This window comes from Hylobates moloch, unplaced genomic scaffold (genome assembly GCF_009828535.3).
Source record: "Hylobates moloch isolate HMO894 unplaced genomic scaffold, HMol_V3 SCAFFOLD_6, whole genome shotgun sequence".
Taxonomy (NCBI): Eukaryota; Metazoa; Chordata; class Mammalia; order Primates; family Hylobatidae; genus Hylobates; species Hylobates moloch.
Genome location: NW_026652281.1, coordinates 128,102,773 through 128,117,411, shown reverse-complemented (window position 1 = coordinate 128,117,411; position 14,639 = coordinate 128,102,773). Strand labels below are relative to the sequence as shown.

General features: G+C 52.3%; 2 protein-coding genes across 12 annotated transcripts in view; one reads left to right on the top strand and one right to left on the bottom strand.

The window, feature by feature from the left end:
* Positions 1–4,230, top strand: part of TNIP1 (TNFAIP3 interacting protein 1) — a 51,261-nt gene extending 47,031 nt beyond the window's left edge. For 2 of the 11 annotated variants that reach the window (XM_058440046.1, XM_058440049.1), the window contains 4 exons: positions 380–571; positions 1,057–1,193; positions 1,777–1,890; positions 3,427–4,230. In XM_058440046.1, the coding sequence (XP_058296029.1) occupies positions 380–571; positions 1,057–1,193; positions 1,777–1,890; positions 3,427–3,442 (459 nt within the window). In that variant the 3' untranslated portion in view covers positions 3,443–4,230. Of the gene's footprint in view, positions 1–379; positions 572–1,056; positions 1,194–1,776; positions 1,891–3,426 lie in introns of those variants that run through there. The other 9 variants (XM_032158385.2, XM_032158392.2, XM_032158384.2 and 6 more) reach the window with 6 other exon arrangements.
* Positions 4,231–5,069: 839 nt separating this feature from the next.
* Positions 5,070–13,541, bottom strand: GPX3 (glutathione peroxidase 3). The gene is made up of 5 exons (XM_032158382.2): positions 13,387–13,541; positions 8,684–8,837; positions 7,161–7,278; positions 6,657–6,756; positions 5,070–6,270 (listed from the first exon to the last, which is right to left on the bottom strand). The coding sequence occupies exons 1-5, from the start codon at positions 13,471–13,473 to the stop codon at positions 6,049–6,051; spliced, it is 681 nt and encodes a 226-aa protein (XP_032014273.1). The 5' UTR covers positions 13,474–13,541; the 3' UTR covers positions 5,070–6,048.
* Positions 13,542–14,639: the final 1,098 nt, after the last annotated feature.

The following is a 14,639-nucleotide window of genomic DNA, read 5'->3' as shown; positions in this document are numbered from 1 at the left end:
CATGTACCAGCCTTCCGTGCCCATGTACCAGCCTTCCGTGCCCATGTATCAGCCTTCCGTGCCCATGTACTAGCCTTCCGTGCCCATGTACCAGCCTTCCGTGCCCATGTACCAGCCTTCTGTGCCCATGTCACAACCTTCCATGCATGTGTACCCAGCCTTCCATGCCCTTGCAGCCTTCCATGCTCATATATCCAGCCTTCTATGCCCATGTATCCAGATTTCTGTACCCATGTGGCAGCCTTTCATGACCACATACCAGCCTTTGGTACTCAGCCTGCTAGCCTTCAGAGAGCTAACATTCTAATTAGAGGGTGATGAGATGGGTGTCCTGTGCAGCCTGTTGCAGGCCAAAGCCAGACGTGAGCCTTTCTTGCAGGCCTCGGGAGAGCGCTACCACGTGGAGCCCCACCCGGAACATCTCTGCGGGGCCTACCCCTACGCCTACCCGCCCATGCCAGCCATGGTGCCACACCATGGCTTCGAGGACTGGTCCCAGATCCGCTACCCCCCTCCTCCCATGGCCATGGAGCACCCGCCCCCACTCCCCAACTCGCGCCTCTTCCATCTGGTGAGTCTGTGCCCCTCCCTTGCTCCAGGGCACACACAGGCTGCCCCAGACACCTTCCAGAGAGGAAGGTTAAGTGAGGGGTTCAGAAACTGCGTTAAAGAAACTGAATTAAACAGCACCATGGTGGCAGGTGGGTGTCCAGGGCGTGGCTCTGGGCTGCTACCCAGGGGCAGGGATCTGGCCACAATCCCACAGGGCTGCCCCACAGCTGTTCAGGGTCACTGGTCTAGGGCGGAGAAGGCTGAGTAAGAGTGCAGGGTGGGAAGGAGGACTCCCTCCAGGTCCCAGGCCATGGGTATCAGAGTTTGCGTTTGCTTTTTCTTATAACTTCTGCATGTAACTAGGTTCCAGAGCCTCACCATGTTTCTCTCTCTTTCCTTTCCTTTCCTCTCCCTTCCCCTCTGTTCCTCTCCCCTCCCCTCCTCTTCTCTCCTCTCTTTTTTTATTTTCTTTTCCCTTTTTTTTTTTTTTTTTTTTCAATGGAGTTTCACTCTTTTTTGCCCATGCTGGAGTGCAGTGATATGATCTCGGCTCATTGCAACCTCTGCCTCCCAGGTTCAAGCTATTCTCCTGCCTCAGCCTCCCGAGTAGCTGGGATTACAGGCATGCACCATCACGCCCGGTAATTTTTTGTATTTTTGGTAGAGTCGGGGTTTCTCCATGTTGGCCAGGCTGGTCTTGAACTCCTGACCTCAGGTGATCCACCCGCCTCGGCCTCCCAAAGTGCTAGGATTACAGGTGTGAGCCACTGCGCCTGGCCTCTTTTCCCTTCTTATCATTCTTCCTCCAAAGATCTGCTGTCACTTGTCCCATCTGCCCCAGTCCTTCCCCTGCCACAGCCCCACCTTAGGCATCCCAGCTCTCCCCTGGACCATTACAGAAACCTCCTGGCTGGCCTCTTTTTCAGCTTCTCCCATATGACCATTCTTGGTACACATCTTTAAACACCAGAGTATAGTATGGCACTGAAGAGATTGGCTCTGGATTTACAAAGACCTGGATTCAAATCCAAGCTTAGCCATTCTCCTTGCTGGATGACCTTCAGCAAGTTATCCCCTCTGAGCCTCAGATTCCTTACCTGTGAAATGGGAGTGCCAGCCTGGGTTGTTACAAAGATTCAATTATACTTGACTAATACAGATTTAATATTGTTCTGGCACAGTAGGTGCTATTGTAATTTTTGGGTGTGGTTATTGATTATTAAGCACCAGTTTTGTCGCAGCCGGAATACACCTGGCGTCTACCCTGTGGAGGGGTTCGAAATCCAAATCAGAGCTCCCAAGTGATGGACCCTCCCACAGCCAGGCCTACAGAACCAGGTGAGCCCCTAATACTGAGTCTTGGTCCTCCCTGGGGGAGATAACGTCTCATCTGCCAGCATTGCCTGAGTTTGGGGGTGATGTTGTTACTTTCTGATCTTGGTGGAGGAGAGGCCCAGCTTTCCAAAACAGTGTTGAATGGAGAGTGATGGCAACCACAGAGTGAGGGGGGCTGAAACCATTCCTTCTAGTGCATTATCTAATGCCAGGCATTGTGCTAGGTGCCATGGATGCCAAGAGAACAGAAGCAGATACAGTCCTTGCCCTTATACAGTGTAATGTCTAATGAGGGAGGCAGAAATGAATAAACAAACACCACACAAACAGGCTGCACTCAAGTGCCCTAAAGGAAGAAGAGCCGGTTTCTGTGGGAGCAGATAGCAGAGGAAGCCGACGTAGACCGGGGGCAGCATTTTAGTTGAGACTCTCAGAATGAGTGACACTAGCTAGGTGGAGAGGTAGGGGTGGAGGATGCTTTTGCAGAGAACATGACAAATGCAGAGGCCTTAGTGGGAGGAGGGGAAGTAGGGGAGCCGATTTGAAGATCGGAGGGAAGACCAGTGTGGCTGGAGCCAAGAACAAGGTAGGGAAAGAGAGGGGCAACTCAGGGTTCGGGATGTAGCCGGGTCCTGACCGTGCAGGCCTGCGGAGCGTGGTGGGAGGCCTAGGTCTTATCCTCAGCATAATGTGTAGTCACTGGACATTTTTAAAGCAGAGTGGCATGACCATATTTCTGTTTGAAAAGCTCCCCTGACCATGGTGTCCACCATGAAAGGCTGAAGAGCCTGGAGCTATGTCCACTCGTGAAAAGATTGGGACCTTAGTGACTGCCATTGCTCCCTGTAGAGCTCTCATGGGGCACCAGGCACCACCTCGCCTATGGGACTTCTGGGAACAGAATTATAACTAGTGGGTGGGAATGACAGGGAGGCCAAGTCCATCACAACATGAAGAGGAATTTTGTAAGGGACACAGTTGTGCAGAAATGGAGCCAGCTCTGGGAGGTAGCGAGTGTCCCTTTGCAGAAGGTGTGTGAGTAGAGGCCATGGGACGGACACCTTGGAGGGGTTGTTGTTTGGAGGATTTGGTGATTGGAAGAAGGGATTGGGCTGCTCAATCATTTTCTGTTTTTCCCCGAAGAGCCCTGCAAGTTCAGTGGAGCCCCTTGGAGGCTGCTTTGATGAGTGGTAGAGATTGGTTTAATGGGAGGGGCTCCCTCCCCAGAACTGCTCCAGGATTTGAGATTGGGTTCAAATCCTAGCCCCACTACTTCCTGGACCTGGAACTATGAGCAAGTCATTTAAAACCTCTTAGTGTCCCAGTTCCCTCTTCTACAATAGGATAATAACCAGCCTTCCTCATAGGGCTGGGTGAAGATTACATGACCAGCGTACCTAAGGTACTTAGCCCTGGCACTTGGTAGCACCCAGTAACCCTAGCTGTTATTTTCACTGTTCCTGTATTGCATTCCATAAGAGACTTTGAAACTCACTCTACCACATAATCATGAAGTCCTCAAAATTTTTGTTCATTTAGAGTCTCCAAAAAATGACCGTGAGGGGCCTCAGTGAGACCAGATTGTGTCATTTGGCTCCACCTTCATCTTGCAGAGCCAGCTGACCTCAGATTGCCGAACAACTAGAAGCCACTTGCACAGTGTGGCCAGAGCCTCAGCTGGATGAGAGGTTGAGATGGGTGGCCAGCTTGTACACCAGTCCCTGAACTGAGCTGTTTACAGGACTGGGGAGGCTCCACCCAGAAGGCTTTCATTTGTACTCTGCTGGGAGTGACTGGGAAAAACTCACTTCCCTGCTGCTGAGTGGAGAGAGGCCTCATCCGGCTTTGACCTGCCATCCGTTGCAGAAGCCTCCAGGAGCAGCAATCCTAAGAGCGGGATGCAGCCAAGACTCCCTTCCTTCAAAACGTCCCGGAAGTGGTTTCAGGCCCTCTAGTTGCCATGACCAATTTGTGTGTGTGTTTTATTTGTGCTTCAAGCTCTGTAGCAGGACCTGCCCCACGCACACCCCTACCCCTCTGTGAGGAGCTGTGGGAAGTGTGGGTTTGTCTCCGGAACAGAAGAGAATGACAGATATTCTGGCTCTGGGACCCTCTCCACCACCACTCACTGTAGCCTTGCTGAAGCCATCACAGATGGGAGAAGGCCATGCCAGCCACGTCCGCCGAGGGGCCCCAGCCTGAAGCTGCCAGGCCCTGAGGTTCACACCCTGGACCCCATAGCTGGAGGCCTGTGGTGCCAGACGCCCAGATTAGGGTGGCTGTCCATCCCTGGATAGCTATTTGCACGAATCATGGACATAAATCCAAGTTGAAGAAGATCAACATTCTGACTCATGTTCATTTATGCGCTAATGTTCCCCTATCAACCCCCTGCTTTCCTGGGTCCCTCCTTCTGTTCCCCTTTTCTTCCTTTCCCTGAGATGGTCACCATTACTCTTGAGTAATGGTGACGTATCAGGGCCTCCCTGAGGGTAGGGCAACCAGGGGCAGCGGAAGGAGCCTAGGCCAGGACTCAGGAGACTTGGGTTTAAATTCCAGTCCTGCCCCTCACTCATCAGGAGACCCGGGGCAAGGCGTCGCCCTTCTGTGAGCCTCAGTTTCCTCATCTGTCAAACAGAACACCTCATCTTAACCTTAGCTGACTTGGAGAACTGTGGGAGGGAATGAGAGTAGATCAGAACTGGTTTTATAAACTCCAAATGCTGAGTGAGAGAAGCAGAGTGGGCCAAGGTAGGAGCCAAAAAGCAGGGACTCAAAGCATTCTCTAATTTCTCTCTCTCTCTTTTTTTTTTTTTTTAAGAGACAGTCTCACTATGTTGCCCAGGCTGGAGTGCAGTGGCTCTTCACAGACTCAGTCACGGCACACTATAGCCTCAAACTCCTGGGCTCAAGGGAGCCTCCCACATGAGTCTCCCAAGTAGCTGGGGCTACAGGAGTGCACCACTGCACCTAGCTATTAGGTTGTTGCAAAAGTAATAGTGATTTTTGCCCCTTTTTTTGTGGCGGGGGGGCCTCCCTCATGAACATGCCCCTGACAGGGCTACATGGCCCTTGCACTCTGCCTTGGCTGATCTCAGGAGAATTGTGGGGTGGGGAGGTAGCCTTGGATTTTGCCATATGGTGAAAACCGCAATTACCTTTGCACCCACTGTAAAAAGTTTTCGTTGTTTTATTTGTTCTTTTCTCATCCTCCCCGCTTTACCCTGCCCCACCTTCTCCTCCTCACTCCCCACCCAGGCGGGGGCGGCCACCATTGAAGAAGCACCACACACAGTAGGCTCAGCTGCTGCAGAAAGGCTTTTACTGGGCAGACAGGGTGAGTCTCATGCCAATGGACCAGTGAGGGGAGAGGGCACGTCCTCCGAAGGAGCAGGGGTGGCATCCCTGCCCAGGGGCCTTAGCCTGAATGCACTAAGGGCTGGCCCCTCAGGCAGGCTCAGGGGAGGTCCGCCCACAAGGGCTTTGGGCCCCTCCCTCATGAAGACGCCACCCCTGACATGGGGTACGTGGCCCTTGCTGTCACATCTGCCTTGGCTGATCTCAGGGAGGTTGATCTCTCTCAGGGAGAACTGTGGGGTGGGGATGTAGCCTCGGGAGGGCCCTTCAGGAAGTAGGAGTGGGGGGTTGGGCAGTGTGGTAGACCCAGAAACTTCTGGGGATGTCAGTCGTAGTTACTAATATTTGGAGGCAGTGGGAGATGCTGACCCCAAGGTTGAGGTATCGGTTAGAGCAGAACAATCGGACCTAGAGCTGGTTTTTCCTTTGGGTTTAGGTGTAAGTGAACTATTATCATTGGAATGGGGAACTGGAGAGAAAGCGTTGTTACTCTCCAGCACTACACAGCTGCAGGCACACAGATGGTACACATTCCCAGAAAGACACATAGGTAGACGTGGCTGTACACCCATGCACACACACACAGTCACGCAGACCTGTAGGCATGTGTGTAAATACCCACATGCACCCACACCCACATGCCTGGCAGTACACAGAACTGTATGCATCCATTCGTGCCAGGCTGGGGCCTTGAGTGATAGGAAAGGGGTCTGTGTTGGGTAGATAGTGTGGTTGGAGACACGGATTCCTTCCTGAACAAAGTCCCTCCCCTACATGGTGGACATGGGATGAGACGGCCTTCATTTACTTCCTCTTGACCCCCAGGGCTGCCTGCCGCCTCATGTAGGACAGGATGTCCATCTTGACGTTGCTCACCGTGGTCCGGTGGTGCCAGCGCATGATGGGTGTACCATCTGGCCCCACCAGGAACTTCTCAAAGTTCCAGCGGATGTCGTGAACCTTCATGGGTTCCCAGAAGAGGCGGTCAGATGTACCCAGGAGCTCCGAGGTGGGAGGACAGGAGTTCTAGAGCAGGGATGAGAGGAGTGTCAACCTTGCTTGAGGCCCCCTGACCCTCTTCCTTCCCAGGCCTTCCTGGGGTGGGAGAATAGCCTGGCCCTGAGAAAAGAGCCCCAGTTTGGGAGTTAGAAGACTACCAGCGCCAGCTGTGGTTCTGGAAGATTGTGAGACCCTTAGTATGTTCACTCTGGGTCCTCCTTCTGGGCCTTTCTGTAAAATGGGCCAATGAGACCCTAGTCAGGGTTTGCAGAGCCCTCTAGTTGGAACAATAGTCAGGTGCCAAGAAACTCCCCAAGAGTCCAGGAGCAGGGGAGGTGGCATGGGCCCTGACGCTGCGGGCTGGAGCCAGGAGGGGCTGCAGCCCCAGCCAACACAGGTGACAGCTCACTCACCTTTAGGAAAGTGTAGAATTTCTGCTCTTTCTCTCCATTGACATCCCCTTTCTCAAAGAGCTGGAAATTAGGGACAAAGCCTCCACCTGGTCGGACATACCTGTTGAGGAATGTTCTTAGGTGGGTCCCAAGGAGGTGGGCACAGGGCTCAGAAATGAGAGGAAGGGACAGAACAGGGGAGAGGGTGTTGGGGGTCTGAATTTATTCTGCAGTGGGCAGCAGGAGCCAGTGAACGTGCAGTGGGCGTAGGCATAATGTGAGTCCACAGTCTTCCTTTCCAGCCTGGTCCCTTTTCGGTGTCCCCCAACCTTGGTGCTCCCCACGGATGCACATCACAACCAGTTGTCCCTGTCCTTCTCCCTCCCCTTCCCTTATTCCACTGGGGATCCTAGAAGAGGAGAGTGGTTCTTGGTGGCCGATAAATGTCCACCATGAATTGGGGTTGATATAAGACACGTGGGCCATGTGAGAGGAGCTTTCTCAGGATGCTTAGTGAGCACTCACTTGAGGGTGGGAAGGATCTCTGAGTTCTCTCCTGGTTCCTGTTTTCCAAATTGGTTGCAGGGAAAGCCCAGAATGACCAGACCGAATGGTGCAAGCTCTTCCTGTAGTGCATTCAGTTCTGGGCCAAAGAGAAAGCAGACATGGGAGTCTCCTGGCGAGGAGCCTTGTCTCATCCACACCACTCCCCTGGCTCACCCGCTGTGCCGCTGGAACTACTGAGGCCCAAGAAAGGGAGGGACTTGCCCAAGATCACCAGTGAGTTCACAGCAATGCTGGGACTCAGGTCTTATCCTCTTGACTCTAATCCGGATGGATTGGAGGTTTGGGGGACAAGAATAATACCCTTCCTCAAGTCAGCTGTCAGTCACCTGCCCATTGCCAAGGCCCTCCACCTGGGCCAGCTAGAGCACTCATTCAGGGCCCTCAGGATTGAGTTTCCTGGAGCAAGAACTATCCATCCCTGGATACAAGGCAGAGAACTTCTTTGGGGTGAGGTTACAACCCTCCCATAATCTTTGGCAAATCAGGAACACAGATGAGGCCCTGGCCCAGCTCCCCAGTTTCCTCAGTGTCCCCTGGTCTGTTTTGCGGCAGCACCCAGCCCATCTCTTGCCCAAACGCACTCTGCTCTGTTCCAAGGCTAGAGAGAAGCATCCCAGACAGAGCACTCACAGCCACTGGGCCATGTGACCGCCGTCCTTCCACTTCCGGGAATTCACCTGTGATTGCCAGGCAGAGCATGGAGGGTCAAATTACCCTTGCCTCCCTGACCCCTTGCCAGTAGACTGCTCAGCCCCAAAGCGTTTTCCCCTGGGTGCTGTCGCTTGCCTTTGGTTGCCTGTTCTCCTAGCCTCTGTATTCTACCCCAGCTAGGGAGAATGGAGTAAGCATATTAGGAGATCATGAAACCTGGGCCAAATGCCCCATTCCGCCACTAATAGCTTTGTGACCCTGTTTAAGTTGTATCTTCACTCTGAGTCTTGGTTTCCTATCTGTAAATTGAGAAGAGGGGAAGGCTAAACTAGATCATCTTCAAAGTTTATTTTAGAATGGGTATTAGAAGTGTAGCCTGCCCCTTCATCCCGCCACACCACGCATACACTCTGGGGCCTCGAGGCAATTGCCTGCTTTCCAGAGAGCTGCCAAGAGAAGCACCAAAGCAGATGGGGCTGAGGGAAAATGAGATATTCTCAGCAAGATGGAGCTCCAGTTACCATCTCATGCTCCAGCCAAAGGGAGCTCTAAGCACAAACCTAATCTCTATCCCTCTGCCTTTAGGGTGGTTGAGGTGCCCAGAGATGAAGAAGGATAACTAGGAATCTCTTAGAACATGTCCAAAGGCAATCAAACCTCAGGCTTATATAATCATCTTCACAAAACAACGGAACACAGTGGAGCTGAGAAAAGGGGCTTAGACTCCTTGTGATTGCCATCACCCTTCCCCCCGTGCACCAGAAAAGCTCCCGTGATTGAAATATGCCATATAGCCCCAAATAAAGCAGGGAGGAAGGGTGGGCTCTTACCAATGTACTGGCCCGTCAGGCCTCAGTAGCTGGCCACGTTGACAAAGAGGACGTATTTGCCAGCATACTGCTTGAAGGGGATGTACTCCTCCCCATCAATGGTGAGGGCTCCGTACTCATAAATGGTGCTGCTCATGCCACCATGGCAGTCCATCTGGAACACAGGCCGTAAAAGGAGCAGTTAGAGCTGGAAAGGAACTTGGACATCTCCGTTTTCAAAAGAATGAAAGATCCCAACAGGGAGAGTGACTTTCTCAAAATCATCACCGAGAATTGGAACTGGACTAGCACTGAGGTCTCCTAATCCCTTGTTTAAGATAATGATTATGAAAGCACCTAATAAGTGCTTTTTTACACACTTAATATTAAGTGCTTAATAAGCACTTATTAATGTTAAGCACCTAATAAGCACTTACTAATATTAAGCACTTAATAAGTGAGTGCTATGGAACCCTGGAGAATGACTGACTTTGCTAATTACTTCCACATCACATGTCAATTTCAGAACATTTACTGGGCTCTCAGGGAGACTGCCCTAAAGCTGATGACTGGGTTCCTGGACGGGCTGATGGAGACTGGTTGGGTAGCTGTTGGAATAATCCGGGCAATTGAGGATGAGAACCTGAACTAGGCCAGTGTGAAGGAAAAACTGAACAGAAAGGAGGAAGAGGCAGTATGGACATGGTGATTCAGAGGCTCCCAATCTGCAGGACAGGAAAGATGAGGCTGTTGTTACCAAATAGGGAAGCAGGACTGAGAGCCAGGCATGGGGGAAAGGGCTGTGGTGAGGTAGGGAAAAGCAATAGTACCTGCATGTGTTAATGTTCCGGGTCTGAGCAGGCTGGTGATGACCCTTATGCCTTCCTCCCTCCCCAGCTGCTGCTCACAGTCAGCTTCCAGGACAAGGAGGGACAGAGTGCAGTGGACTGTGGGCTGGGAGACCTGGGCTCCATGTCCCTCTGCCATTAACTCCCTGTGTGGTCTTGGACTGGGTCCTTTCTTTTCTTCGGACCTGAGTTTCCTCATTTATAAAATGAGAACCTTGAACCGAACCAACTCTTCAACCAGGTCAACCATGATGGCTTGATAGGATCATGATCAGTGGGAGAGGGGGGATTGGGGTCACTGCTGGCTAGTAGGATGTGGTCTGTGAGCCTACTCTGCCCCTGACACAGACAACAAAACTCTGAGACTACTCTTCAAAGGATGTCATTGCATCATTGACACAATTTGGCAGGTGGGCTGGTCGTGACAGGAAAGGAAAAACCTGGAAGCCATTGTATAAGGTGGTCTTTAAGGTTCTTTGTGGCCATGATATCCTTTGAGAGGTGGGCAGACAATAAACAAATGGAATGCAAAGTAGCATTATAGACCAGGAGAGGGCAGAGACAGGTGGCTGGAGTTAGAGAAGCAAATTCACTCCCTCTCTTCCCCTCAATTCTGGAGAACTTGCTGTTGAGGCAAGGTATACCTGGGCCTGACCAGCTGAAGGGAGTGATCCATGCTGGCAGGGCGTGGCCCCAGTAGGGTGCAGAAGAGCTGCCTCTTGTCATGAAGCAGGCCTGCTGAGCCAGGCGAGGCTGCACTTCCTCCGTCAGGCCATTCCCTGGCAGCTGCAAGCTCTCTTCTTGGCTCTGGTGCAAACTTCCTGCTTTACATGAGTCTAATATTCCACACCCTGTGACTTTTGGTGGGTGCTGGAGGCAGGCCCAAGACCTAAGATCAACATTCCTACTGCTCCTGGACCTCCTCGTTCCCAGCCGGGGCCAGTTCCACCTTAAAATGCAGACAAACTGGGGCACAACAAATACACCCTAGACCACCACTAAGATCTAGTGGCCAGAAAGCCAGGCATGTCTATAGCCTCTCCACTTTTTTAACTCTGCCATGATCCAAAAATGAACTCTGAGACATGGAAGAAAAAAATATTACAGGTTGTCCTAATAATGGGAGCTTGTAAACAGAAGGACCAGCTTCTGGCCACAGTTTCAGCTTGGGGGTGTGGCAAGGAGAACCCTATTTCATTAGGTTCTATTTTTTGCTAGCTGCATGGCCCTGAGCAAGTCACTTACACTGTCTGGGCATATACCGTCCAGGGAGATAAGCATGCTGCTGCCCAAAACAGTTGTGGGAATCTGTTGGCAGAGCAAAACAGGCCTGGAGTCTCTTGAAACGAAACCTCATGTCAAGGGATAGTGGGGGTCAGAAGGCCCGTGGGTGGAGAGCCACGGCTGTGCTCACCACTGATCACTGCAACTCAGTCCTCTATGAGCCCCCTTCCCTTTTCTGGGCACATGGAATCCCAGAGCACTGCATCTGAAACAGTGGCCGGAGGAGATAAGGGGAGAGGCCATGAGGGTGCCTGAATCCTCCTATAGCCAGGCAAGAGAAGAGGGTTCCAATGGCTTGAGAGTTGGATGAGGGACTCAGCCAGGACTCTGGCTGGCTGGGACTGCTGGTCTTGTGTCTTTCTCCCCTCCCATCTTATCACTCCTATTAATATGATGCTGTGAGAAGTGGTCTGGGAGTCAAGAGACCTGAGTGCTGGGCTTTGCTGTGTTTCTGATGCCATGTGACCCCCTTTCCTGGGGCTCCAGCTCCTCCGTTGTAAGATGGAGTCAGGTTCAGGGCTGTCTTAAGGGCCCTTTAACTCTGTTAGCCTGTGGTTCCATGATTCTCTCTGCCAGGTTTAGTCACCTAGAAACCAGCAGTTACTAGGATCCCATGCACGTCAGCAGTTGTCACTCTTTCCGGTTTCTGCAGTCCTTTTGTAGAGACAAGGAGCGTGGGCAGCCTGAAGTTGGACTGGGGAGGGGACGCAGCAAGAAGAGGAGGACCCCGTCTCTTCCCTAGCCTCTCCCTTTGGATTGGTAGGAGGAAAACACCTCTCTGGGGCTGAGTCATCTTTCGTCCATAGCATTCTCCACATGCCCCATAACCCTATCTCTTTACCCTGGGGTTCGGGGTAAGGTGAGTGGTTGGGTCCTAACCCAGAGCTAAGATATCTGAACTCTAAGAACTTGGGGGCAGAGATGGGCATGCCCAGGCTTTCATTAGCCAGCAAGTCCTGACTGGTTGTACACCTCACCCTAAAACTTTTCTAGACCATCCCCATCCTATTCTCTCTGAGTCCATTTATCCTTCCCCAGAGTTCTGCAGAGAAGACACAGCTATGATGAGTTATTCGTGGAGTCCACGTTCTCCTCACTAGCCTTCTTGAGGCAGGGCCCAATTGTATCTTCTTTGACCCTTCCAAAACTGAGAGGTTGGGACTGACTCCATGGTGCTGGCCTGTCTATGGCCCACCCCAAACCTCAGTGTTGAAAATCGACCCCATTCCTGACCTGGAAAATGCCTTCTGAGTTGGGGATTATGAACAGGGATGGATAAAAAGGAGGGGACTTGGACGAAGTGGCTTCACATCCATTTAGACTGACTCCAAGGAGAGGCTGATTAATGGGATTTAGGCTGAGGGACAGAAAGGGGGTGAGTAACATGGAAGGAACCCTGTGCTTGCAATGGGCTTCCTCAGAAGTGGACAGAATTTTGGAAACAGAATCCTAGACTCATAAGATCTTAATTGAAGTGAAGACCCAGGGGATTTTAGAAACACAAGCTCAGAGCTTGCAAAAATGTGAGTTATGCATGTTGGGAGGTTGGAGACAGAAATCGCTCTCTTTGAGTCTATCCCTACACCTGGCTTCTGCCTCCTTCCCCACCCACTCCCACTCCCTGGGTAGAGGAGAGGTCTACAGAGCCCACCCCAGTACATAGTGTCAAAGGAGATAAGCATGCTGGATCATCCCACTCCTGGCCTCAGTATCCCCACTCCAGGTATGGGCCACACACCTGCTGGAAATAGACTGAGGCTCCAGAGAATTCTACCTCTTCTGAATTAGCAGTCCCCAGCTTTCTCCAATTACCGGGTTTCCTCAGGCTAATGAGGACACTGGGTCCTGGGTAGTGAGGCTGCCCCAGAGGGAAATTTTTCAGCTTCTCCAAGCATCCCCTCTGAGGCCCCCGTGTACTCCCACCCCCAAACTCCCCCCTGCAGATGGAGAAACGGGGGTCCAGGAGCAGGTAAGGACTCAGGGTCCTGAGTGTTCTGCACTGTCACACCAGAGCTCTTTCTAGCACAGATCTCTGCCTCTTCTACCAATACCCTGAATCCAAGTGGCCATTTCTACCTGCCTGTATCATTCTTGGGGTAGAAGAGCCCCCCACAGCAGTTCTTCAGGACCAGGACCACCCAGCTGCCTCTCCCCTTTCTCCTTGTCTGTCTCCCTGGGAACTTGCACAGCCCACCCAGACGCTAGGCATTTTTTTCTGTGACGCCCTCCCTCTCAGGCCCTACTGAAGGGGAGCAGCTCAGGCACGGAGGTGACATAGATGTAGCAAGGCGACCCTCGAGGTGGCAGTGGGGAGAAAGTGCGAGCTCGGGGAGAGAGACCTTCCTCCCTTAGTCATTGTGCCCGCCTGAAGCACCAGGTCTCGGCTCTCCAACAGATGGAACTATGAGACGACGACGGTCGGGGGCGGGGTCCCGGCGGCAGAGGGGGCGGCCAAAGGGGTTCAAGGGGTCCCTCGCACCTGGGGATCGCCCATCTGGCGGGGAGCCTGGGAAAAGGGGTGTATTGCACTGAGCGCTGGACACCGAGGGGCTAGGTTTGTTCTCCCGGCCCCTGGCTCGGAGGCTCACTCACCTTCGACTTCTCTTGTCCCCGGCTCTGCGGGACGAAGCCGGCCAGGAGCAGGGAGAGCAGGCAGGACGCCTGCAGCAGCCGGGCCATGGCGGGGTGGGGGCACACTCAGGGTCGCCTGAGCCGCTGCCTGATCCCTGGCCACCGTCCGTCTGAGGTGTCCGGCGCTCCCAGCCACCTTTCAAGCCCTCGGGTGTGACCAATCCGCGGCCAAGTCGGGGCCCTTGCAGCCAATCGCTAGGCGGCTGGGATTTCAGGGGCGGGCGCGACTTGCCCTCAGCTCCCCACCTCCCCGGCCCGGGGCGACAGTGACATAAGCAAATCTGGGCAGAGAGGTGGAAGTCAGGTCCCTGTGGACGTGGGAGGCGGTCCCTTCCTCTTTTGGCTTCAAAGCGCGAAAGGAGGCAGGCACAGCGGTCTCCATTACAGCCAGGGCAAGGGGGCTAATAGCTCCCAAGAACTGATGGAAGTCTCCATTCTGGGAAGCATTTCTTATTCCTATCGAGGCTTTAAAAACACCTCGCGATGGTCCTCTGGAAATTGAGGGTTTAAAATTTCAGCAAGATCTGAAGTTAAACTTCCAGAAACATTTACTATATATAGATTTAGTGCTTAAGAAACAAAGAGTGGGTGTCCTGGGATTTTGAAAACCCCATTCTGGGTAGGGCATTGGGACTGTAGGGACAGAGAAGGTGGGGTGCCTTTCCTCCCCATCATAAGGGTCACAGCTGACATGCCTGTAGCAAAAGACAGGTTAGCAAGCGAAAAGCATAACAGATTTATTTAATTAAAGTTTTCTGTGACATGTGAGTCTTCAGTAATGAAGACCCAAAGACTCAAGGAAAACTGTCTATTTTTAGGCTTAGATTCTGCGAAGACCATGGAAATGCACAGAAATGTGAGTAGAGAAAAAGGGAATGGTATAATAGTAATAAACTGAGTGGGAAGCCCAGCAAGGCTTGTCTGTTCGTATTCTTCTTGGCCTATCTGTGGCCAAACCACCTGGTTTAGAAGCAGAAAATAAATTTGCTCCCTGTGTGTCTTTAACATGTTGCAGTTACTCTCTGGGCCTCAGTTTCCTCAGCTGTGTAATGATGGGATCGATTAGTGATCTCCAGTGCCCTTCTGGCTCTGGCTAGATGACTTGTTTCTAAAGCAAGTGACAGACCGAGACAAGGAGTCCTTTGAGAATAGGGCCCATAATCACCACCTGGCACAGGGCCTAGCACACAACAGATGTAAAATATTTGCTGACT